The sequence below is a fragment of the Lithobates pipiens genome, unplaced genomic scaffold (assembly GCF_037356315.1).
Source record: "Lithobates pipiens isolate NorthernLeopardFrog02 unplaced genomic scaffold, aLitPip1_a1.2 Scaffold_13, whole genome shotgun sequence".
NCBI lineage: Eukaryota > Metazoa > Chordata > Amphibia > Anura > Ranidae > Lithobates > Lithobates pipiens.
The window spans coordinates 103,512,142-103,539,750 of record NW_027507718.1 but is presented as its reverse complement, the minus strand read 5'-3'; the positions used below and the strand labels follow the sequence as shown (position 1 = coordinate 103,539,750).

The 27,609-nt window shown below is 42.6% G+C and overlaps 1 protein-coding gene across 1 annotated transcript in view; it reads right to left on the bottom strand.

Annotated features, from left to right (window-relative positions):
* FBXO10 (F-box protein 10) overlaps window positions 1-27,609 on the bottom strand; it is a 175,874-nt gene that overhangs the window by 21,634 nt on the left and 126,631 nt on the right. The window contains exon 8 of the mRNA XM_077475356.1: window positions 14,828-14,980. Coding sequence (XP_077331482.1) covers window positions 14,828-14,980 — 153 coding nt within the window. The remainder of the gene's footprint in view (window positions 1-14,827; window positions 14,981-27,609) is intronic.

The window sequence follows — 27,609 nt, the reverse complement described above, 5'->3', positions numbered from 1 at the left end:
AATTGGTAAGTATAATTTCCAACCTTCCGATCTGTTTTATACATGATTTATAATTTATTAAATCCCAATACTGGTATAATTAACTTACTTTACCAAGCAGAAATAACCTCTGACTCTGCCAGAAGCACCTTCTTGGTTACAAGCACTGGATGAGAATCTTTTACCAAGATAAGTACAATAAAACTGAAATCTGGCCTTGTTATTCTACAATATGTAAAGTGAGGGAAAAATGTATTTGATCCCCTGCTGATTTTGTACATTTGCCCACTGATGAAGAAATTATCAGTCTATAATTTTAATGGTAGGTTTATTTTAACAGTGAAAGACAGAATACCAACAAACACATTCAGAAAAACACATTTAAAAAAAGTTATAAATGGATTTGCATTTTAAGGAGTTAAATATCTGATCCTCTATCAATCAACAAGATTTCTGCCTCCCAGGTGTCTTCTATAAAGGCAACGAGCTGAGATTAGGAGAACTCTTAAAGGGAGTGCTTCTAATCTCAAACTTGTTACCTGTATAAAAGATACCTGTCCACAGAAGCAATCAGATTCCAATCTCTCCACCATGGCCAAGACCAAAGAACTGTCCAAGGATGTCATGGACAAGATTGTAGACCTACACAAGCCTGAAATGGGCTTCAAGACCATTGCCAAGCAGCTTGGTGAGAGGGTGACAATGGTGCGATTATTTGCTAATGGAAAAAGCACAAAATAACTGTAAATCTCCCTCAGTCTGGGGCTCCATGCAAGGTCTCACCTCATGGAGTTCCAACGATCATGAGAACAGTGGGAAATCAGGCCAGAACTACACAGGAGAATCTCGTCAATGATCTCAAGGCAGATGGGACCATAGTCAAAAAGAAAACAATTGGTAACACACTATGTCATGAAGGACTGAAATCCTGAAGCAGCCACAAGGTCTCTCTGCTCAAGAAAGCACATGTACAGGCCCGACTGAAGTTTGCTAATAAACATCTGAATGATTCAGAGGAGAACTGGTTGAAAGCGTTGTGGTCACATGAGGCAAAAATCAAGCTCTTTGGCATCAACGCAACCCGTCGTGTTTGGAGGAGGACGAATGCTGCCTATGACCCCAAGAACACCATCCCCACCTCACTGTATTATGTAGCCAGTGTGAACAGCACACCCAGAATATGACATTTTGACATCTCATAATAAATACTGTTGTATTGTTAAAGTGGTCATAAAGCCTTTTGTCATGCCCTTACAATCCCCTAACAACTAGGTAACAACATATTTAAAAACAAAAAGCCAATTTCTACCTTATTTCAGAGCGCCTTCCGGCGCTCACATGACCGCCCGCCTCTCTCCTCTTCCAGACTGTCAGCTACAGCGGTAGGGTGGTCACATGAGTGCTGGGAGGTGCTCTGAAAGAAGGCAGAAATCTGCTTTTTTTTTAATAAAGGACATACAGTGGGGCACATGTTGTGACCTAACAGATTGGACTGTAAACTGACCATGGTTTCAGGGCTCAGAAGCTATGATAAACCATGGTCAGTTTACAGCACAGAACCAGGCAGGTATTTCCAGTGAGAGAAAGAGCCAAATTACACAGCACAAGCACTGTGCTATATAACATGATTTAAAGAAACCGGATCAATTTATTTTAAGGGTTACTGTAAAGGAAATTTGTAAATTTTGTATATAATTGTATTCTATTTTGTATGTATTGCACACTGCCCTCAGTGTGCACACGGCACTAATAATGTTTTCATTACATGTTTGCATTCTTTTGAGTCCTGATTAGAATTAGCCTGCCTATGTTACGCCCCTTGTTACCATACAAGTACAGTTGTAATATTAATGCCATACCTATGTAATCATATGTATAAAAACCTCCAATTGCGTTATAATAAAGCAGAACAGTTATTTGAAAAGATTGCCAAGTGTATCTTTTGTGTCTGTTCCCTACTTCAGTAGTTATTATTCATTTGGGACCATTAATCAATATGAGGATAGGAGTTGCCCATCTATAAAATTTCATGTCAGAAGAGCGAGCCAGCCAGGAGGGGATTTACAGGTGATGCCGAAAATCTGAAACGTGGAGCTTGAGACAATCCGAGAATTTTTTATAATCTGAGGTTAGCCTTTTGCTTACATTTGAGTTATCAGACTTCCTTGATCGGTAAAAGGCATTTTCGGGACAAAGGGTACCTATTTTAGTCCCCTTAATCGAACTGTATTGATTGGTTATATGTTATGTTGTCACTGTCTACTATCCATTGGAGTGTTATAGATAAGAAAAGAAAGAATAGTGCTGTTTACAGGTATATGTAGTACATATATGCTAGATAAAGTAGTTTAGAGGCAAGAGGGTATAGGCACAAGTAGAGAAGAGAAGACTGGACAGTCATTATGGGCATTAAATTAAGTAAGGGAATGAAGGGTAAGAGACCCTCAAATATGCCCAGCACAGCAGGAGCGCTATAAAATATATGAACCGAAGGTGCGGTTCCACCTATACTGAGCCCCTAGATAAATGGTTAAAGTGGACAGAGATCCACAATGGGTAACGCGATTACCAAAGTGCACAGGGACTAAGAATCTTACAGATTAAACAGCTAAAAAGAGACAGCCATCTATGTGAGCAGGATGGATGAAGGGTGACAGACATTTAACACCAGACAGAAAGGAAAATTTTGATGTTAAGTTGTGGGGATGAATTTAGGGTCAGGTACTACAACTAGTAAAGTCAAAACAGAGAAATGAGAGTCAAAACAGAATACTTTATATGTTGTCAAAGAGGGAAGATGGGATGAGGCTGATCATAGAAGCTAGAGTATATGAAGTATGGGATTACAATACATGGGATGTATGGGATATGAGAAGGAAAGCAGGGAAAAATAAAGAGTTAAAAGACAGTGAGAGAATGACATGCATGTGTGGTGTACAAATGGGAAATACGTTAGTGATTTTAGAGAGATAATCGTGTATGTGTGTGAATGCTGGGCCTTTTAGTTCTACATCTTGTGTCATGTATGCAGATGTGACCTCCTCCTTTGCGCTCTCATGAAAGAATGTAGCTGGGACGAGATATCAGTGATCAGCTGGAAGGATACCCATGCTAATTCCTGTTTTTTAGACAAAACATTAATAACAAAAAGTGCCGAGTTAATTAATCTAAGACCCCTTTCACACTGGGGCGCTTTGCAGGTGTTACAGTGCTAAAAATAGCACCTGCAAAGCTACCCGAAAGAGCCGCTGATGTGTCTCCATTGTGTAAGCCCCAAGGGATTTCATACTGGAGCAGTGCGCTGGCAGGACAGAAAAAAAAAGTCCTGCTAGCAGCATCTTTGGAGCAGTGAAGGATCGTGAAGGGAGGGGGGGGGGGATGGGGTCGAGGAAAGCATCCTGTGTAAGTTCACTTTACAGATTTTTAGGTAAAGGTGCACTTACCATTTAATTACCAATGATATTTGTAATATGCAGCATGAGGGGGTTCATGTGTTGCCACTGGTCACTAATGCATTAATGACCAATGTCAGTTAGACCCCTTTCACACTGAGGCATTTTTTAGGTGCTAAAGGGCTAAAAATAGTACCTGTAAAGAAACTGAAAAATGCCTACCCTGCAGCCCCAGTTTGAGAGCCCGACTGCTGTCACACTGGGGCGCTGTGCTGGCAGGACATTAAAAAAAAAAGTTATGCAAGCAGCGTTTTTGGAGCTCCTAAACCACCCCTGCCTACTGAAATGAATGGGCACCACTGCCAAAGTGCCTGCAAGGCGCTTCAGCATCGGTGCTTTTAGGGTGCATTTAACACTCTCTAAAATGATGGTAAAGTGCTGCTAAAACTAGCAGCGCTTTACCGCTAAAGCGGCCCAGTGTGAAAAATTTCTTAATTAACCCCTTTGTGCTGCATTAGTGGCAGTGTTATGCTGCAGCACGAAGGGGTTAATGAACACCGAAACTAGTGCTACTAATGCAGCCCATAGGGGTTAATTAACTGACACTGGTCATTAATATATATTGCAAATACCATTGGAAAATCATTATTTATTAAGCTCACCTGAAAGCCCCCCCCAATACCACCAGAGTTAGCCGATTCATTCATTCATAGATGCCCATCTACTTACTTTGTTACTGCCTGGTTGGTTCCTCCTCTCGCCTGGCAGCTCTCTATGGTCCTCTCTCTCCTCCCGCCCGGCCTCTCGGTGAGGTCACGTCATGTCTCCCCGAGATTCAGATGCCCCTGTCTGGCGAAGATTACTCCGCGGCTCCACCTGACAGGGAAGGGAAGACCGGGTCCTTTGCTTGTGCCAGGTGCAGGAGCGCACTCAGCACATCTTTGCAAGCAGGGGCAGCTCTTCAGTGTTGTAGCAGCGGCTGGCGGTAGTCAGTCACTTTTTTTCTCAGAAAGTTTAACACAGCGTTGCCCACCAGATTGAAATTTACTGGCACAACAACCAAAATTTACTGGCACAACAACCAAAATTTACTGGCAAAGCCAAATTTTTACTGCCATTTTACAAAAGTTACAAAATCAAAGTTTTAAGTGCAAATTTCAGTATTTAGTCTACAAACAAATAAACTATCTGAATAGCAATATGATTTAAGGTAGATATTAAAAGGTAAAAAAAAACATATTTCTGTTATTTTCAATATAAAAATAGTCCATCAGTTTTTGCTCGCCCTCACCTCCTGCCACCATCACCACCTCCTTCTGCCACGACCAGCTCTTGCCACCTCCTGCCACCATCACCAGCTCCTGCACAAGCTCCGCTTGCCACCTCTGTCACCTCCTGCCCCAACCAGCTCCTGCCACCACCAGCTCCTTCTGCCCCACCAGCTCCAGCCACAAGCTCCTCCTGCCCCCACCAGCTCCTGCCACAAGCTCTTCCTGCCCCCACCAGCAGCTCCTGCCACAAGCTCCTGCAACCGTCAGATCCTCCTGCCCCCACCAGCTCCCTCCAAAAGCTCCTCCTGCCACCGCCAGCTCCTCCTGCCACTGCCAGCTTCTCCTGCCACCGCCAGCATCTCCTGCCAGCACAACCATCACCAGCTCCTGCCACAAGCTCCTCCTGCCCCCATCACCTCCTTTATTACCTTAAAGCAAGGAAGTTTGAGAATGCAGGCTTGCCCTGAGCTGGTCCGTTTGTGCTGTGGATGCCTGGGCAGCTGCTGGGCTGTTACTGAATTGTCTGGGTAGACCACCGCCGGCACCACAAAGGCAAGACTCCTCCATTCTGCTTGCTTAGGGACTGTATTTTTAAAGGCTGGCACGCCTGGCGGGATGCCCCATGACATCACTCGCATCGCCGCCAGTAGCGTGCCACACAGCTTCTGTCAAATCCGCCCCCCGGGCAAAATACAGGAACGGCTTGACGGCTCAGCTCGGGAGTCGGCAGCTCGCTGGAACTGCGCATGCGCACTTCAAAGCCGACCCGGTCACGGCTATTTTTTACGGGCACATTTGTCCTATCACAGACATTTACAGACAGGGAGAAAGTGCCTTGTTTCTATGGGTGGTTGACAACACTGGTTTAACAGCACACTGCCAGCACTGCGCCCCCTTCCTACAATAAAAACTTCTCTGCCCCTTTCTGCCCACCCCTTGTACCAGCCCTGCTTCCAGCTTCTTGCTGAGGTAGCCATATTAACATTAAAACTCATATATGGAAGCAGACCAGGCAACTCTAAGGATTCTGCATTTACAGCCTTGGACACTTGCTGGATCTGTGCAAATAGTTCTGGCCCAGTATAGCTGGGATTAATTCAACTTTAAGGACCCCAGAACGAAAAGCACAAGTTGTCCACAGGGAGCAACTTCTTATGAAACAGGACTTTGGCAAAAAGGTGATCATTTATGTCTGCCAGCCACACTTTTCCCCCCAGCTTGTCATCAGTCACAAGCAGTTATGGCTGCCTTAGTAAATGAGCTTGTTTTTATACTATACCACTTCTTGTTTTACCTATTACCAAAAGGTGTTACCAAAAGCTGAACATCCCCACCAGAGATTACAAAAAGATATATCTAGATGTCCAAGTCAGGATCTTACGAGTATGCATTTTGTCTGTATGGACATGTTTTCTGGAGGTCCAGTGGCAAATGTTGCTGCAAAGGCCACAGTAAAAAGCGTCATCAGAAGTAGTTTGTAAGTACAGAGTGCCAGAATCTACAGAGCGTAACAGTGAGTCCTGATTAGAATTAGCCTGCCTATGTCACGCTCTTTGTTACCATACAAGTACAACTGTAATATTCATGTGATACCTATGTAATCATGTGTATAAAAAACTTAAATTGCATCATAATAATGCGGAACAGTTATTTGGAAAGATGCTGAGTATCTTTTGTGTCTGTTTCCTACTGCAGTAGTTATTAATTTGGAACCACTAATCAATATGAAGATAGGAGTTGCCTATCTATAAAATTCCATGTCAGTTACAAACACTTTCATTTTAGTTTTCACAAACAGCTCTGCAGGTAACTGTATACAGAGTATTATTAAATACAGTACCTGTCACCACCTATTACTGTCAGAAGGGATGTTTATATTCCTTGTGACAGCAATAAAAGTGATCAGAATTTTTTTTTAAAGTGACAATGTAAAAAAACTAAAAATAAAATAAAATGAATAAGAAAAACGCAACAAAATTTTTTAAAAGCTCCCCGTCCCCACAAGCTTGCGCAGCAAAGAAACCGCATGTGCATGTCGCGCCCGCATATGTAAACGGTGTTTAAATCACACATGTGAGGTATCGCCACAATCGTTAGAACAAGAGCAATAATTCTAGCAAAAGACCTCCTCTAACTCTAACCTGGTAGCCGTTAAATTTTTTTAAAGCGTCACCTATGGGGATTTTTTTTTTTAGGTACCATAGTTTGTCGCCATTCCACGATTTTATTCTCTAAGGGCTCTGCTAAAAAATATTATATAATGTTTAGGGGTTCTAAGCAATTTTCTAGCAAAAAAGTATGGATTTTAACTTGTAAGCAACAAATGTCAAAAATAGGCTAAGGCATGAAAGGGTTAAGTAAGCAGATTTTACAATATTCCTATGTGTACAGCAGCAGGAATAAAACATTTGCAATGTGTGTTCACTGTTGGCTTGTTACAATCTGAATGCCCAAGAGACCATTATAACAAAACAAGCAAAACTAATCAGAGATTTTCTATGTCTAATGAACCTCGTAACTACCATGTTACTGTGAAAGCATTCCAATAATCTTGCAATAGAAGCTACAAGAATATCAGGCAGATACAATGAATGTGTACGTGGAGATGAAATTTAGAGTGGATATAGTTACTTTCAATGTTTGTTCCATTCACTTAGGACACATTAGAAAACATAGTGCAAGGCATAGGGGGTTATTTACGAAAGGCAAATCCACTTTTCACTGCAAGTGCACTTGGAAGTGCAGTCGCTCTAAATCTAAGGGGTAGATCTGAAATGAGTGGAAGCTCTGCTGATTTTATCATCCAATCATGTGCAAGCTAAAATGCTGTTTTTTATTTTCCTTGCATGTCCCCCTTGGATCTACATCAACTTTACTTTCAAGTGCACTTGCAGTGCAATGTGGATTTTCCTTTAGTAAATAACCCCCATAGTACTCATTAGATAGGTCAAATACACTAGTTTTAGAGCTGAAATAGAGGGAGATAAAAACAACAATGAATCCAGTTATATGTTTGTAAAAAAAAAACATTGAATTATTTTTTTTTTATATACAACCAACATACATACCCGAATCTGACTTTACATTAGCCCTCTAAATGGTTCTAAATGTTGTTCACTCTACTGCATTAAGGTAAAAAGGTCCCCACCACATGTTCCCCCCCCTCCCTTAACATATGCCTGATTCCTCTCACCAATTCAGCACTGCCCTATCTGCAGCACCACTCCTTCACTTCCTGGTTTCACAGCAGGCACTGGTAACAGCAGGATTCACAGGCTTCTGCTGCTGTCAGTAGGGAGATTTTTTTTTTTAAAGCAAAAATAAAATAAAAATGAGTGGGCAGCAGTGGCTTGCTGAGAGGCTGAGTTAGATGCCAGTACAGGCATCTGGGTGGATCACTACCATATGGTCAATCTGATCTTTCCGCAGCCTGGACCGGCTTTGTGGGCGTCAGCCAGCAGCAGGCTTCAGCCCGCTGTCTGCTGAAAACAGGTCACAGGAGTGCAGAACGTACAGCACTCCCGTGATCCACAAGAGAAGTACAGCCAATCGAGCTTTGCCTGCAATTCTCCTTTAAAGTTGGATTTACACTTCAATGTCTATTTTAAAGTGATTGTTATTTTTTATAGGAAAAAAAAACTTTACAAACATGTTATACTTACCTGCTCTGCTGCATGGAATTTGCATGGTCAGCCCAGATCCTCCTCTTCTTGGGTCCCTCTTCTGTGATCCTGGCCCCTCCCTCCTGTTCAAAAAAAAAAAACGAGGGGGCGTGGCCTACCAACCATGTGAAGGGACATCTTTCTTAGCAGCTCTGTGATCACCTCTGCATAATCCTGTGTAATCCTGTGTATCTGCCTCTGTATCTAGGCTGATTTCCTACCTGGCTGCCTGGTGAAGGCCCTGCGCTCCTTTCTGTGGATTTAGTGGATGGGAAATTCGCAAGAAGAAGCAGCCCCCAGCCAAAATGAATATCACCATGGAGAAGTTGGCCGCTGCTCCACATGCATCCACACCAGAATTGTTTGGAGAGGAGCCAGACCCCTCTCCACCACCCTCCCTTGGGGCCCCCGTTCCACCGGCGCTGCTATCCCCGACCTCCCCCAGTGAGGATGTCATAGAAGAACTCTGCTGGATGTTCTCAAAATTATCAGGGTAAATCATTCAGATCTTATGGGCAAGGTGGAGGAGCTTAAACTAGACATAACAATAATGTGCCAGGACAGGCACAAGATCTGGGATCGGGTCACGGCACATTAGTGATCTGGAGGACACTGTACACTCTGTCATTCCTGCTCTTAAAACCCGTGGTTCCAAAATGAGATCACTGTAAGATAAGATGGATGATTTGGAAAACTGTCTGCGCAGAAATAATCTGCGACTGGTGGGCCTTCCTGAGCGGGTCGAGGGGGTGTGACCTTGTATCCTTCCTGGAATTCTGGTTTACCCAGGAATTTGGGAAAGACTGCCTGTCCCCCTGCTTTGTCTTGGAAAGAGCCCAGAGTTCCTGGCAGACTGCTCCCTGAAGGTAAACCTCTCCGCACCATGGTTATCCGTTTACTCAACTACCGGGACAGGGACACCATCCTATGCGCTGCATGCCTGAAAGGGAGCATCAAGATCAACAATGCAATGGTGTCCCTCTTCCCTGAATACTCCCCTGGGGTTCGTGCATCAAGGGCCAAATACCAACATGTCAAGCAGCTCCTGGGGGGAAAAGCCATTCAATACTCAATGTTAATTCCTGCCACATTGTGGGTCGTTTACCAAGGTCATGTGCATTTCTTTCAAACCCCAGTGAATGCTCTCTCCTGGTTTGAATCCCTGTGACAACCTGGTCGTTTTTCTGACCAGGCATCTGGCACCTGAACTGGGCTCTCCTTTTGGTAGTGAATCCTACCCCTACTTTTGTCACTTCCAGCTTCTGGAATCGTTACAAAGACAGGTACTCAAAATTATTTGATTTTCTCTGACAAAAGGATATAGATCTCCATGTGGGAGGCTATGCTACTAAGGTTACTTTCATTTTTGATCACTGACTGATCTAACATTTGTTCATTGATTTTGGCTGTATAGGCCAGATCCCCTTCCTTTATTAGCGGTTTGGAGTTTAGTCCCGCTCCTTGTTTTTTGTAGCCGGGCAGGGGTCAAACTCGTGTAGAGGTGTTTAATTCAAATGTCCTCCTTTCAAATTGCTCGACTGCTGATATGTTGGCTGGCATGTGTGTTGTATGTTTGTGTGTGATTCTCTTTTGTCTTGCCTCCTCCTCCTGGTGCGATTGCAGCCATGTGGGAGGCCTACGGTCAGTCCAAGGGGCTACTAGCCTTTAATATTCTAAGGTTTAATATCATTTTCCCTACTCCACCATGTCTAAGGTCACGTGCATCTCCTGAAATGTGCGGGGGTCAAATTCCAAGTTTAAAAGGAACTCATTGTTTGATTTCCTCAAGGTACATAAACCGCATATCCTGTGCCTGCAGGAAACACATTTAATGGGGTCCAAGGTCCTTGCGCTCAAAAAACATTGGGTACTGTGGGATACCTACACCTATTATAACTATGCTCATGGTGTGTCAATTTTAATATGTAAAGGACTACCCTTCTCTTGTGAAAGGGTTGTTTCGGATCTAAAGGGTCGATATATTTTTCTCCTCTGTACAGTATATGTGGTGCCATTACTACTAGTGGTGGTATATGGCTAGATTACACCCTGGTGACATTGGATATAGCCTCCTCTGTTCATGCAGTCTCATATATTGAGCTAACGATATCAGACCACGCTGCCCTTTCAGTAGAGCTGCTTTTGGGGCATTGGCCCTCAATTCGGCTGTGGAAGCTCAGTCCACTCCTGATCTGCAGGACCCTATACACCATGATAGGTCCCATTACTGAAGGGACCATGTGGGGGCCTCCCTATGGGCCCCACTTGGGATGCCTTTAAGGCAACTGTGACGGGCTCGTACATCTCCAATATCGCCAAACATAGGAAATCAACCCAGGCTACCCTCCGTACTTTGGAGTCCTCCTTAGAAGCAGCTAGGGCCCAATATACTGCACTCCCCACTCCAGATTTCCATGAGCTATTTGTGGGTGCACATAAAACTCTTGATCTCCATAGAGTGGATACCACTCAAAAACAACAACTATATTTGTCAGCTAGGTTACAAGTACACAGTGGAAAGAATGGCAAATTGCTGGCATATCTTTCTCAGAGCATGCACTGATAGATCTATATCACAAATTAGACTCCATGATGGATCAGTCTCATTGGATCCTTCGACCATTAACCAGATGTTTAGGTCCTCTTATGAACATATATACTCGGCTCTGGCGCTCCCTTCTGAGCTTGAGTTGGCAGGCTTCTTTAAATCCATCCAAGTTTCCGAATTGGAGGACTCCCACAGACTTATTTTGGATGAACCCCTAAAGATTGAAGAAATAACAGAGGCCATATATTCTCTCCCTCCAAACAAGACTCTGGGGTTAGACAGTCTACACGCAGAGTGGTACAAGCACTATGTGGAAGACCTTACAAAAAAAAATTACGTTCTCTGTTTGAAGCTGCATTGGAGGAAGGGGTGCTTCCCGCCACTATGTGTGAAGCTTTGATCGTTTTACTCCCCAAACCTGACAAAGACAAATTATTATGAAGGTCCTATCATCCATTCTCACTATTAAATAGTGATGTTAAAGTGCTGGCCAAACTCCTAGCTATAAGACTACAAAAGGTTATTCTTCACCTTATCCATCAGGACCAAACAGGGTTCATGCCTGGTAAGAGCACATACGATAACATTCAGTGTCTTTATTTACATGTTCACAGGGTGGCCACTGACCAAAAAGCGGACTGGTGTTATCCTTGGATGTTCTGAAGGCTTTTTGCACCGTTAATTGTTCCTTCCTTTGGGAAACCATGCATCGGATGGGTTTTAGCCTTCACTACATCAATTGGGTTCACCTGCTCTACACTAACCCTAGGGCCAGGGTATGCACCAATAATGATATATCTGATGTTTTCTCTTTACAGAGGGGTACGAGACAGGGCTGCTCGCTCTCGTTGCTTCTGTTTGCACTGGCCATAAAGCCTCTTGCTCTGGCAGTTTCACAGTGGGTGGCATATGTTATGGTGAGCAAATGGAAAAGATCTCTCTCTATGCTGATGACGCATTAATTTACCTAGATGGCTTGGAACAGTCCTTTGCGTCATTAATGGGGGTCGTGGAGGAATTCGAGACGTTCTCTGGGCTACGGGTTGGTTTGGAAAAATCTGTTGCATTTCCCATTGGCCCCAACCTCGATTACACATACCTAACTCACTCCAAACTGTTCATTCAGCCCACATTAAAGTATTTCAGGATCCATATAAATGCAGATCTGTCTACTTATGAATCCCTTAACCTAACTCCAATTATAACAAACATGGAGAGTAACCTCCGCACCTGGACTTCCTTGCCTCTCAATCTGATTGGCCGTGTGAACATTTTTAAACTGATATACCTACCCAAATTTTTATGTTTTTCGTGTACCCCAGGTATTTTTCTTACAAAAACGTTTAAAAAAAACAGACTTGATTTTGTCTGCCTTCCTCTGGCAGGGAGCATGTCCACATATTGCAAAAGCATCTCTCCAAGCTGCTAAAGCAGATGGTGGATTGGCTTGTCCAAATCTAATGCACTATTTTTTGGCATCACAACTTTCCTACGTCTATGAATTGTTCCTGGTGACCTCCTCATCTCCCTCCATCACTCTGCTGACTGCACTCTTTGGTTCTAGGGCCTCAGCTGTGGATGCACTACACAGGTCGATACCTAAAAGCTGCTCTCCGATAGAAGATAGCTTGTTTGCCTGGCATGAGGGTACTAGAGCATTGACAACTTCGGGAGGGGTGTCTCCTAATGCCCCCCCCCCCCGGCAAAATGCCAATTTCTGAGAGCTCCTGGGCCACCTGGACTGCCTGTGGTGGACACGACTGGGGGTCAACCATATCTCTCACATTTTTGTTCATAACATTTTTTCTTCCTTTGATGAGTTGAAGGGCAGGTGTGGAGTGACTAATAAATTATTTTCTAAGTATCTTTTGTTGCATCATGCCATCCTGGCACAGTTTGTCAGTTTGACCAGGAGCTCTCAGAATCACCTTTTTAGGTGCTGTTGTCCTATCCAGATATTGAGAAACTGGTTACGATAGTCTATTCATGTTTTCAGTCAGCTGGGGTCAATCCCTTCCAGCTGGCTCAACAGAAATGGGAGGTTCTGATTCCTAGGCTGTCCGAGAAGAGGTGGGAGAAGGCCTCAAATCTGCTTCCAGTTCTAATGATCGCTATACACAATTCAAATTTATACACCAGCTGCATTACACTCCTGCCAGGGCTGCACAAAAGTAGTTTTAATTACCTGATCCTCTCTCCCAGCACCCAAAGCTCCCCTCTTCTCCCCTATGCTTCAGCAGTGGATTGTCCTTCAGTATCCCCATGTCCATGGGCTCTGCAATGGACTTTATGACTTCAGAGGACCTGCGACCACTGAAGCATTTATGATAAGAAGTTGTGGGGGGGACCAGTCTTATAGCATGGAGGGGATTTTCAGGAGCAGGTGATCGGGTGAGTAGACCTAAACCCTCTAGACCAAAACATGCATTTAACCCTTTTAGTGCAGGGGCAGCCCACTTCAATGGAGCATTTTTGCTTTCTCTGGAGTTTAGTTTTAATGCAGTAGATGTTATTGTGGTAAAAAATTTGTATAAAGTGCAATGCAACAGCTACATGTATTATCCGGGTGCAGTACTGTGAACAGGTAGGGGAAAGCTGCCAGATCACCTAGCCTAGATGGTAGGGCAAGAGCTGCAAAGAATGCAATGAGGACAGTGGGAAGAGAACTACAAAGAATGTAGTGTTTACTATAAAGAGTGCACATCAGTAGTTCTCTACTTTCAGGCATATCTCTCACTGAAACACTGGAGCTGTACAAGGACAGAGGCAGTAAGGGGAATGAGTCATTCACCAATTCGCCTGTGTGTGTAAACTCAAGCTTAAACTACTGGGCTGTGTAAACAGGATTTTTTTTAACAACAAAGGAGCTAAGGAGACAGAGGAAAAACAGGTGCAAAGAGCTGAAAGCTCCACCTGCTGTCTGGAATGAAAACTGCACAACATGCATACATTCATATGCAATATTTCCTATTTACTTTTTTAACCTGTTTGAACTTGAACTTGTTTGAACCATAATAAAAAAACAAAAATCTGTATAAATCTAGAAAGCATTCCTCTGAATAATGCTTTATACTGTCACTCCCTTATGTATATTAGTCATATACAAAAAGAACATGAGGCTACAGTGATTTTAGAGAGAAGCAAAACAAATATTTTTCACTGTTTCTATAGTTACACCAATTCAGACTAGGATGCAAGCAACCTTATGATGTTTAACCAGATCACATTCAAATTCATTGGAATGGATTTCTTAAAGTACCATAACTGATGCCATTTGTTCAAGCACCCTCTTTGTATCTGTAGCAATTACTGAATCCATTGAAAATCTCTCACTAGCCTTTCTACATCACTTCACTGCCAGAAAATGATACTGTTTAAAAGACTTGCATGCTGGTAATATCTGGTTTGAAAATTAGGTGGCAGAAAGGGTTCTTTTTTCCCCCCTGCTCCCTCTTCAGCATGTGAAATTGAACATTTATTTTCAAAGCACAGAAAACTGATCATAGCTCTGATCATGTAAGAAATGTACTATGTTACTGCCATTTGATGCTGCATGATGTTGCGGAGTGCTCACAGAGAGCATAGCATAATACAATCAGTGTCTAGACAAAACCTAATTGGTTAACAAGTCTCAGTGCTTTGCTTACCTGTCCTTGTGCTTCCTGTATATTCATGCACAATAACATGTATTAAAAAAAAATACTAAATATGATTTAAATGAAATTATCAGCTACCATGACTCTCGTTCTAATATTGTGGAGGTTGCATTTACAAAAGATTCAAAACAGATTTCAACTCTAGAAATACACCGGGGAAGAATAATAAGAAATACCTCATTACAGATGTTCACTATATAGTATAATCCAATAAAGATTTATAAACTGGTGTTTTAGAAACACTCAAAATATACTTATTTTGCATCTCAGCAGTAGATTAACAATAATAACTAAAACATGGAAATATAACACTCTTTACCATAAATGGTATTTCCTTCAATAAGACCTTTTCCTCGTTCTCCAACAACCACTCCATCCGAATATCCACAGCATATAAGATTACTTCTGAGAACTGGATCACCGCCTCTCCGGATATCCACACCACCCCACTGATTTTCACGGATGACATTTTCTGTTAAATGGTAATTATAAAAAATTATTTGGCATTTCAGATTCAATACAATAACCCATAGTGATATGTTATCTTTTTTCCTATGTACACCATGTGTTCCTGCTGTCTTTGCTCGCTGAATAAATGTAACTACATATATTAAATATGCACATCTGGATTATTTAGACACATAATGAAACAATACAAGGTCATGTGCTAGTTTTAGAAACCTAAAAGAATCAATTATATTTCAGCTAACTTCAGCTAGGTAAAAAAAAAAAATTTGCTCTTGGTAACTACATATTGCACCTTGCTTTTCCGTCTTTTAGATTTCCTCAACAATAGACATCTTCCTATTTTTTGTTTAACCACTTGGCGCCCATACTACGTCATATGACGTTGTGGGCTTTGTGGTGGTATATCTGAACGATGCCTGAGGCCACAGACATCATTCAGATATCGGTATTTTCAGCTGGCGATTCCCTGCACCATAAGAGCGATCATAGCGGCTGCTCTGCCGACTGATCGTTCTTACGGGCCGCCGCCCGCCGCCCTCCGGTGCTTGTACCGACTCACCACTTCCATCGGTGAGTCGGTCACAGGATCCGCTGGCCCCCGGATGATACCATAGAGATTTCAGGTGGACCAGATCGTCCCCGGAGTCCCTATGATCGTTAGGAGGCCGGGCACGATGTTATGACGTCACGCCCGGCCTCTGCATTCAAATTAACGGCACCGTTTTGGCTGGGAAGCCAGGATCATTTTTATTTATTTATTTTAGGCTTCCCAGCCTAGAGGTGAGATATGGGGTCTTATTGACCCCATATCTCACTGTAAATAGGTCCGATCATGCCATATTCCTATTACAAGGGATGTTTACATTCCTTGTAATAGGAATAAAAGTAATCACATTTTTTTATTTATTTTTTTAAAGTGTCAAACTAAAAAAATAAAAATAAAATTAATAATAAATTGTTTTTTTTTTTTAAAGCGCCCCTGTCCCCGTGAGCTCGTACGCAGAAGCGAACGCATACGCAAGTCCCGCCCACATATGAAAACTGTGTTCAAACCACACATGTGAGGTCTCGCCGCGAACGTTAGAGCGAGAGCAATAATTCTAGCCCTAGACCTCCTCTGTAACCCAAAACATGTAACCAGTAAAACAATTAAAGCGTCGCCTATGGGGATTTTTAAATACCAACGTTTGGCGCCATTCCACGAGCGCGTGCAATTTTGAAGCGTGACATGTTGGGTATCGATTTACTCGGCGTATCTTCATCTTTCACATTATGCAAAAAAATTGGGCTAATTTACTAATATCGAAAAACTGCTGCGCAAATACCGTGCGAGATAAAAAGTTGCAACGACCGCCATTGTATTTTCTAGGGTCTTTGCTAAAAAAACATATATAATGTTTGGGGGTTCTATGTAATTTTCTAGCAAAAAAATTATGAATTTTACATGTAGGAGAGAAATGTCAGAATTGCCCTGGATGCGAAGTGGTTAAACATGGTGGACTGATTGTGGATTGTTTTTCATTTGTGTGTGTTTCATAAGAATTGACTAATGGTATTACTAAAATTGAACTATTAGTCAAAGCTTTATTTTTTGTATGGTTTTGGACACAATGACAAGGGGGTTAGAATCTCTGACAAGCTCTTAAATGTTGACTTTGTCTCCACCTTGGAGATTTCTCCCTACTTCCAGTTCACAGAGATGTGACAGGAGTGACAATCATTGCAAAGTGAGGGGAAACCCAACCTTTGGCAGATGTCACCATTGGAATATTTTCCCTCACTTCCTGTTCCAGTGGCAATTGTAAAATGTATTAATGCATTTCACACTTTTTATCCTTGTAACAATGGTTGCTAGGACAACTGGCCGGGGGGGGTTGACACCTTGCCATTGACTCTGGTTTTGTTTCTTTGCACTTTTTTTAGGGTATTCCTACTGGTTTAAATGCACAAAGTATAACTGGATATTAACATTTAGACCCCTTTCACACCAGGGCGTTTTGCAGGCGTTATAGCGTTAGAAATAGTGCCTGCAATCCGCCCTGAAAAAGCTGCACCATTATCTGTAGTGTAAAAGACAGAGGGCTTTCAAACTACAGCGGTGCGCTGGCAGGACGTCAGGTCCTGCCAGCAGCTTCTTTGGAGCGGTGAAGGAGTGGTGTGTTTACCGCTCCTCCACCGCTGCTCCCCATTGAAATCAATGAGGCAGCGCTGTAATACCACTGTCAAAATGCCGCTATTGCGGTCGTATTGCTGGCGGTTTTAACCCTTTCTTGGCCGCTAGCGGGGGTAAAAGCACCCGCTAGCAGCCAAAATGCGGCGTAAATCTATGGGCGGTGTGGTGTGAAAGGGGTCTTAGGCCTCATGGACACTAGATGTTTTTTGACGTTTTTACAGCAGCTGTTTTTGGCTGTAGACGTTTTTTTTTTCTAGTCATTAAACTCTCTATCATGTTATCCTATGTGTCCATGCACACATAGGCTGTTATCAGCAGTTTTGGGCAGTGGCATTTTTTAGTAGTACCCCCCCACCACCAAAACTAGTGGGTTCCGAGAGACTTTCTCAGCTGTAAAAACGCTCTAGCACTGATAAACTTCGATAAACGCTCAAAAACGTCACTCACCAGCATTTTTTTAAGGTTCTTGATCCATTAAAAAAAAAAAAAAAAAAATATATATATATATATATTTTATTTTTTTTTCCTTAACCACCTCAATACAGTGCACTTACACCCCCTTCCTGACCAGACCGATTTTCAGCTTTCAGCGCTCTCACAGTTTGAATGACAATTACTCAGTCATGCAACACTGTACCCATATGAAACTTGCGTCCTTTTTTCCACACAAATAGAGCTTTCTTTTAGTGGTATTTAATCACTAGTAGGTTTTTTATTTTTTGTGCTATAAATAAAATAAAACGTAAATTATGTGAAAAAAATGCCTTTTTCTTTGTTTCTGTCATACATTTTTGCTAATTAATCATTTTTCTTTATAAATTTTGGCCAAAATGTATACTGCGACTTATCTTTGGTAAAAATAACCCACATTAGTGTATATTATTTGGTCTTTGTGAAAGTTAGAGTCTACAAACTATGGTGCCAATCACTGAAAATTGATCACATCTGATCAGGCCTTCAGTACATCAGGTGTATCTCATTTCTTGAGACACTAAGGCTGCTTTCACACTGGGGCGGTATTCAGGCGTTACAGCGCTAAAAATAGCGCCTGTGTAGCGCCTGAAAAAAAACGGCCCCTTTCACTCCAGTGTGAAAGCCGGAGGGCTTTCACACTGGAGCGGTGCGCTGGCAGGACAGTGAAAAACGTCCCGCTAGCCGCATCTTTGGAGCGGTGAAGGAGCGGTGTATTCACCGCTCCTAAACCGCTCCTACCCATTGAAATCAATGGGACAGCGCGGCAATACCGCCAGCAAAGCGCCGCTGCAGCGGTGCTTTGCGGGCGGTTTTAACCCTTTTTCGGCCGTTATCGGGGGTTAAAACCACCCCGCTAGCGCCCGCAGACTGCCGCTAAAACAACGGTAAAGCGCCGCTAAAAATAGCGGCGCTTTACCGCCGACGCCCACACAGCCCCAGTGTAAAAGGGGCCTAACAAGTCAGGAAAGTACAAATACCCCCCAAATGACCCCTTTTTAGAAAGTAGACATTCCAAGGTATTAAGTAAGTAGCATGGTGAGTTTTTTTAAGTTGTCATTTTTTCCCACAATTCTTTGCAAAATGAAGATTTTTTTTATTATTATTTTTTTTTACAAAATTGTCATATTATCAGGTTATTTCTCACACACAGCATATGCGTACAACAAATTACACCCCAAAATTACCCTGCAAAAATGGTAAGCCTGAGAAACACTGGCATACGGCGGCGTGAGGGGGGGTTTGACCCCCCCACTGCTTCTGAAAGCGACCCATCGGCTAATTAGCCACTCAGACTGCTTTCACAAGAAAGAGCTCTGTTGGGGGTGTAAACGGATCGCACTTCTTAAATTCTGACAGCGGGCACATGGAGAAGATCTCCTGACCAATGTCACAGCGGGGGATCAGAGAAGTACAAGCAGGTACTTTTATCCTTTACGTATTTGTAAGGTTATTGCAGAACAAACAGGCCCATAGAAGAAATGTCAACATTTCTCTGGTTTATAGGGGGTGTACAAATGTGAGAGCTAGAGTGGTTAAACATTGTAGAGAGATATGTAGAAACATATACTGTACAATACTTCATTTGCTTTGCTGGGAATTGCACAATCACATAAATTACACTTATTCTGAATAGTTTTTTTCCCCATCACATTTTCTTTAACAATATGCAGTAATAAAATATTGATTTCAGCCTCTCTAATCAAACAGAAAATACATCTTCAGCCCTGCTGAGAAATAACATAAAAGAAAGGCTATGAAATGGAAATGTGATCAATAATTACATTCATAATAAAATAAGGTTTTTGTACTTAAAAAAATAAAATAAAAGATTTTAAAGCAAGTCAATTGAGGGATATAGGAATGTAGAATGTTTTAGACAACTGGAATAATTGCAGCTACCAACAGGAGGTGGACCCTGACAGAAACAAAACACTGAAAGTCAGCCCCCTTATAACCCCATCCTCAACCATCATGCTTCAGTTTTATGAGAGAGCAGTACATAGGGCGAAAAAACAGGGAAGGTAAAACCTGTGTCCCTCACTGAACCTCTAGAAAAAAATGTTTATGGCAAGTACAAAAATCTAATTTTCTTTATCTATTAAGAAACACAGGAATGTAGAAATTCATAGACAACTGAGATGTCCAAGAGCAGGCTAACTGCAGGGTCTGAGAGATCCAATAGAAGTGGAGATCTTATTAGAAGAATATCCAATATCCAATAGACAGCCACTGAGAGATCCAATAGAAGTAGAGATCTTATTAGAAGAACATCTGAAAGAATCAATGCCTGAAAGAGGCTAGTAAAAAAGGGTAAGTAATTACTGAAATTGCTATTAACAAGGAAAGGCACCAAGAATAAATCTGGTGTTCAAGAGCTGGTAAGGCACCAAGGGGAAACTGCTATCTGAAAGAATGATGGACTCAACATCAATATGGAAGACACACAATTAACCACCATAAGGGAATTACAGGTGAAAGACTTAGACAGCTAAAATGGTCATCAATGGAAACAAAGTAAAGGCCGAATCCTAGGGAACTTTGACTTTAGGGAAAGAATTGTTGGCTAAAGCAGAGTTTCTCAATTTTCTTTCACTCAAGGCACCCTTTAAAATTTTAAAATCTGCACCCCATTCTAAAATGTAAAAAACTAAACTAATAGTTTTACATAATACAGTAAAATCTACACACATAGGACACCCAACATTAGAGGTGATGTAATCTTTAAAAAAACAAAACAAAAACAAAAAGCCGATGTGACCCAGGTGATGACAGAGGGGCAGTGGAGGGGCAAACAAGGATGCTGTGCAAGCGCCCAACATCCCCCATATCATCTGATATCATTGGTCGTTAGGAGACCAGTGGCTGGAAGGATGAAATGGTGCACAACGAAAGCGTGTGGTTTTGTGTAACTAAAAGTCAGACTTGATCTACATGCTGACTTGTATACAATTTTTGGCCAACTTTTAGGCATTTTGCCAAGGTACCCCTTAGAAAACCTTAAGGTACTCCAGGGTGCCTGGGAACCGTGGTTGAAAAAGGCTGGGCTAAAGTATGTCCCAACCAAAGACCAACCAGTGAAAAGCTTGGGCTAAAGTAGAATACTGATAACCCTTGACTTTAGGGAAAGAGAGAGCCATAATTTAACAGCCCTTTCAATATTATTCTAAAGAGAGAGAGGGAAGGAAACCTTCAATGTGGAAAGAAGAAAGATAGAATACCAAGTACCTTTTGATGAAGGGCTGTTAATATCCACACACATAAAATGGAAGGCTAAATGAGGATATATTGTAAAGCAATAGACATACAGGGACCTCAGAATGAAAAGTATAAGAAGGAGACTTTCCAACTCACACAAAGGCCATGACGGTCACAACACAACCTGTTATATATAATCAGTCTGATATAGAGAAGAAATTAAATTTGTCTTCCAATATATAGGCCGCATAAGGATCTCCAGAGTTATGGTTTCCCACTCAAGAGAACTCTGCAAATGCAGGGATCCAGAAACAAGACTTTGGAGTCCCACACCAATGCTGTGCCACGTAAGGAGAAACATCAGAGGTGACAGATGGGGTATTCAATTTCCTCGAGAAAAGAGGGTATTGCACACTTTAATAAAGTGAGCGTAAAAGGCCAGCTTAAAAGACAGACTCGTATAGAGATTGCATTATGACTCAGGAAGCTGTCTGTTCTATAGAACCAGACCTAACAGCAGGGAGATTAATTTATATATTTTTCGAAATCCAGATTCTGCAACTCAAGGTGAGAGGGAAATACTACTGAGGACAGCACTAAAAATGTGTATGTTAACCGAGTTCTCATCTATCCCACAATGCCCCAAAAAAAGTGGGTAAATGGGATGGTATCTACTATACTCACAGAATAGAGAGACAATGACACTTCGTATAACAGGTACTTCCAGAAGCCAAGTCATTTCTGTGAGGAGCTATTAATAATTCCATTATGAGGACACTTATAAGTCAGTGCTGTAGCAGAGTCCTGAATATAATAATGTCCATATTGAGGGAAAAACAGCAGGAACCTGCTATTTGTTAACTTTGTAAGTGGATAAGTCCCTCCTAATAGAGATAGTGACAACAATGATGATAATATCAATAGACTCTATTGTAGAAAAGGAGTGGAAGAAGGAAAAAGTAAGCAAAACCTCAGTCAACGCAGGAGGACATAGGTCTTAGGGTGTGGCAAGCCTAAATATATACTGGATTATGTATACTAGGGTACAGAAGATTCAGAAAAAGCAATCCAATAGAATGAGGATATAATAATCCACTGGTAAATGTGGGAGTATACTTCAAAACAGAAGAAGTATGATCTGTGGTACATATGGGAGACAGACATTTATTAAATTACTTAAAGTGGGGTGCAAGTCAGCAGCTACAAATACTGCAGCTGCTGACTTTTAATAATCGGACACTTACCTGTCCCAGGGTCCAGCGATGCGGGGGAACGAAGCCCCCCTCGTTCCCCACTCCGCTCGCGGCGCCATCATTTTTACTGTGGGTACCCGGCTGTGGCTTCACAGCCGGGCACGCACTGCGCATTCACGGATGACTGTGCGGCACGAGGGGAAGTGATGTCACCAGCCCGGGCAATGAAGAAGGCAGACTACCAGGGAACCCCTAGCAACAGGCATTTAGAGGTGAGTAAAAACAATTTTTTCCAATAATTTTTTTTTCTTTTTTTTTTAAAGAATTTTAAACTATTTTTAATTTTTTGGTGGCAACACCACTTTAAGCCCCTGTACACACGGTTGGAGATTTCGACAACCAAATCCGTCGGATTTTGTCCGTCGGATCTTGTCCGAAACTGTTGCATACACACGGTCGGACTAAGTTGTCTAAAAATCCGATCATTCAGAACGCAATGACGTAATTTCGTTACGATGGGACTACTTTCAGGCTAGTAGCCAATAGCTTTGATGTAGGAATTTGATCTGAGCATGCGTGGCACTTGGTCAGATCAAAATTCTCTACACATGATCGGAGTATGTCCGATCGAACCAGTTGGTTGGGAAATATTTCCAACAAGTTGGAAAATTGGGTCCGATGGATATTCCGACAGAATCAGTCCGATGCATACCACACACAGTCGGATTATCCGACAACACGGTCCGATAGGACACATTCCGACGGATTCTTCGACCGTGTGTACAAAGGCTAAGAGATATTACACCTGTACTAACTGAAGACTGGAGTACATCTATCAAAACAATATATCTCTTACATTAAAGCACATGCCCAAAGTCAGAACTAGGCGGTTTGGTCATGGCACTGTTAAGCGTATGACAAAAGAAATGCCTTCCCTTAAACACTGGCCTATTTTTCAGACTCTGTGTTTGCAAGTTAAAATAATTTTTTTTTTTTTGTTAGCAAATTACTTAGAACCCCCAAACATTATATATTATATATTTTTTTTTTCTAACACCCTAGGGAATAAAATGACAGTCGTTGCAATACTCTGTCACACCGTATTTGCCCAGTGGTCTTACAAGTGCACTTTTTTGGGAAAAAATACACTTTTTTGACTGACCAGTAAAGTTAGCTACATTTTTTTTATATATTGTGAAAGATAATGTTACGCCGAGCAAATTGATACCAAACATGCCACGCTTCAAAATTGCGCCCGCTTGTAGAATGGCGACAAACCTCTACCCTTAAAAATCTCCATAGGCGACGAATGACTCGCTTGTCTTTCAAAGGACATCCACAAAGCTTCTGTGGAATATTTTAGAACTAATGCAGGGTCGGTTTCGTCTCCAGTCACACTCTGGGAAGCATATAGGGCTGTCCTTCGGGGCCATATTATTTGCCTAGCGTACAAACGCAAAAGGGAGAGAGCACAGGCTCGCAGCGATTTCGAGTCGAAATTGGAGGCCTTGTCAACGGCCTTCAAGCAATCCCCCACCCCTGCCAACCGCAAATTCCGAGATAAAGCCCGCACAGAGCTAGATTTAGGTTTGATGGACGAAGCAGGACGCACCCTACGCTGGGCCCGACAAAAGTGGTACGTTAAAGCCAATAAACCTAATGCAATGCTAATAAACTGTGCACTTTTACCCCAAAATTTGCTCCTATTGCTCTGCGCTTTCATCATAATACCCTTACTGGCTACCCCCAGCGAGTTCTGGATGAATTCCGACATCGCCACACTAAACTTTACTCCGCTCCCGATCACGCTCCCACCCAAAGCCTTGACGCCTTTTTGACAAATCTATCTTTACCTTCCCTATCCGAAACCCATACGTCCCTGATGGACTGAGATATACAAGTCTCAGAAGTCCTCCAGTGCATTAAGGAGTTGAAGGTGGGTAAAAGACCTGGTCCAGACAGCTTCACGGCACTTTATTACCGGAAACTAGCAGATGTCATTGCTCCTTATCTAACAAATATGTACAATTCAGTTAAGGAAGGCCATCCCTTCACTCCCAATCTGCTGTCTGCTAATATTGTCATGATCCCTAAACCAGATAAGGATCACTCATCTTGGGCTAGTTTAAGGCCGATCTCTTTGATCAATATAGATATGAAAATCTTAAAGATCCTGGCCAACTGTCTCAACTCCTTTCTTCCACGCCTGATAAAAAAGGACCAGGTGGGCTTTGTCCCAAGGAGCCATTAGACGTCTCCTTCAAATACAGCACATCGTTCATAGCAGGTCCCTAGAAACAATGTTCTTGTCGTTGGACATCAACAAAGCCTTTGAAAAACTGTCATGGCCCTAGCTGACAGACTCTTAAGCACTATGGATTCGGCATCTCCTTTATGAGCTGGGTTTCAGCTATCTATGAATCCCCTTAGGCCAAAGTGAAATACTACGGGTTTGAATCGACTACCTTCCCTATTAAAAGGGGTACCCGCCAAGGGTTCCCACTTTCCCCACTTCTATTTATCCTGGCATTGGAACCCCTGGCGGAGGCCATCCGATCCCACAGGATATAGCGGGTGTGGAGGTAGCGGGTACTCCGAACAAGCTATCATTGTTCGCGGATGACATATTTTTGACCATCACTAAACCCAGAATCACCCTCCCTAACCTGCTTTCACTCTTGGACACCTTTTCGGGCCTATCGGTCAACCCCGCTAAATCTAAAGTGATGTGGATTAACTTTTCGCCCCTCTGAGCTGGAAAACCTGCAATCTGCATTCTCCTTTCAATGGCTAAATTCACTACCCTGCCTCGGGATCCGGCTCACCCCAAGGTAATTGGGCCTATATCAAGCTAACTTTCCCTCATTGTTGGGGAAGTTGGGAGCTATGCTCTCCTCTTGGTCCACCCTTCCATTGTCCTGGTTCTGAAGGATTGCAACTGTTCGTATGACCTATCTTTCAAAGCTGCTATACTATTTCCGGGTCTTACCGGTCCAGGTCCCTTTTCATTTTCTCTGTATTCACCAACGCAAAATTATGCAGTTTATCTGGGGTTCTACAAGACCCCGGATCAAAAGGAAGGTACTGTACGCCCGCAGGATCAATGGTGGCCTCTCGGTTCCCAACTTACACGCTTACTATACAGCAGCAGCTATAACCCCATTATCCCACCTCCATGAGAAACATCAAATGCCATTGTGGGCCACCGATGATCTGGTAGACTCACACCCGATACCATTACCCTCCCTCCCCTGGCTCCCTCGAGTCCACTGCCCAAACTCTATTGGTCTATGTTTGGCCCATTCACTTTGGTGGCCAAGTACTCGGCGGGCCTAATCTCCCCCCACCTCATCTTCAGTGTCCACTATTCCCACCTGGATGCAATAACCCACTGCAGTTCACATGGTGGACCGAAAATGGCTTTGTGGACGTTCACTCTGTTTACCCTCACTAAGATTATCCCATTTGCAGCCTTACGTTCCTCTCATTACATCCCCCTTAGGGAGCACTACAGCTATATGCAACTCCGACATTTCCTCCAATCGCTTATAAAATCTCGACCAACCCCTTACACTTTGACCCCTTTCAAAAGCCTTTGTAGATCACGACCCCAGTCCTCGGGTTTGACCTCTCTAATATATGCAGCCATAATAGGCTCAAAAAAAAAAACACCCCTGAGACCATACCATCTCCAGTGGGAGGTGGAATTGGGGAAAAGACTGGACCCAGAGGACTGGCAGGTCATGGTTATTGCATTGTAAAAGTGCTCCAAGAACATTCTCTTTTTGGAAAATGCGTACAAGGTGCTCTACAGGTGGTATTACACCCTGGCTAGATTAGCAGTTTTATCCCATCATATTCTCCCTTATGTTGTTCGCAGGAGGGCACAATGGCACACATTTGATGGACGTGTCCCAGGGTATGCAAACTGTGGCTCACTCCTTCATAACCTCTTCAATACCAACATAAAAAGAGACCCTTTTGAGGCCATCCTGGGGAAACTGATCATAGAACTACTAAGACTAGAACGCCAATTGGCATCTCATATTTTTACTACAACTAAATTAACCATAGCAAAAGCTTGGAAAACTCCTGCTCTCAGTTTCGAAGCAGTTAAAAACAGCATAAATGATATCATGGTTAATGAGAAACTGACAGCTGTGTTATCAGATACCCATGACAAATTCTTCTGGACATGGCAACCCTGGGTGGCACATACCCACCCTTCCTGCTTCGATCCAGCACTACTCTCTCTCTCTAGTACATCTCTATCCCCACCCCGTGGACTCCCCTCTCCTCCCACTCCTCTTTTTCTGTTTCTTCCCCTCTTTCTCTATCCTACATACTTACCTCATTCTTCTTCAGGCCCTTCCTCTTCTCATACCTTCCTCTTATATACTATTTTCTATCTCTCTCTGGCCCACAGGCTAGGTCCTGTTGGGACTGGACACATGGTGAGATAATGTTTACAAATGTATAAACGCCTTTCTTTAGGTACGCTTATCAGTTTATTTTTCTTTATATTTCCTTTTTTTTGTTTTCTTATTGAAATGTTATGTTTGACATTTTCTCTCGACACATGTGCTACTTAAGGCCCTGCAAATCTACTTTAACACAAGTGAAATCTAGCTCGTCACTACACCATCATGATTTGCCGACCTCATAAGATCGCCCCGCAACTTTCGGGAACATGTGCAAATCCTTGTGTGTCTCGCATTATTATTTTTGACACCTGAAGTTTATGCAAATATGTATACACAATTTGTCCACCATTGTTTTTGTATTATCCTGTTGATCTTTTTGTTCAATAAAACTCTTTGTACAAAAAAATATCTTTAGGCAACACTTAAAAATGTCTACAGGTTACCAGGTTTTAGTTACAGAGGAGGTCTAGAATTATTTATCTCACTAACGATTGCAGCGATACCTCACATGTGTGGTTTGAACACCGTTTTCATATGCGGGCACTGCTCACGTATGTGTTCACTTCTGCACGCGAGCTCGTCGGGATGGGGAGCTTGACTTTTTTTTCTTATTTAATTTACTTTTTTTTTTGACACTGTCCTTTTAAAAAAAAAAAAATTTGTGTCACTTTTATTCCTATTACAAGGAATGTAAACATCCCTTGTAATAGAAAAAAAAGCATGACAGGGCCTCCTAAATGTGAAATCTGGGGACAAAAAGACCTCAGATCTCATTTACACTGAAATACAATAAAAAAAAAATCCTTTTAAGAGCTTTGGGTGGAAGTGACGTTTGACATCGCTTCTGCCAGTCAATGCTATGGAGCCATCTTCCTCTCACTTGGTAGCCAGCCCATGAGGGGAGAGGATGCGATTGTCTCTGCCGCCACCGGGACCACTTTTACCTTAAAGCAGACCGCCCGCTCAAGAAGAGGATAATGGGGTTATGGCAGCTATGTGCTGCCATAACAATATTTCTCTTCAAAGTGCCGACGTATAATGAGGGCGGGTGGTGGTTAAATATATCCCAGGCATACAGCCAAAATGCTCTATGCATATGGAAAGACATTACTGCCATGCAAGACACTAAGGGTCCACCGAATGGAAATTTTGGTGCCAAAACTGAAAATGCAGG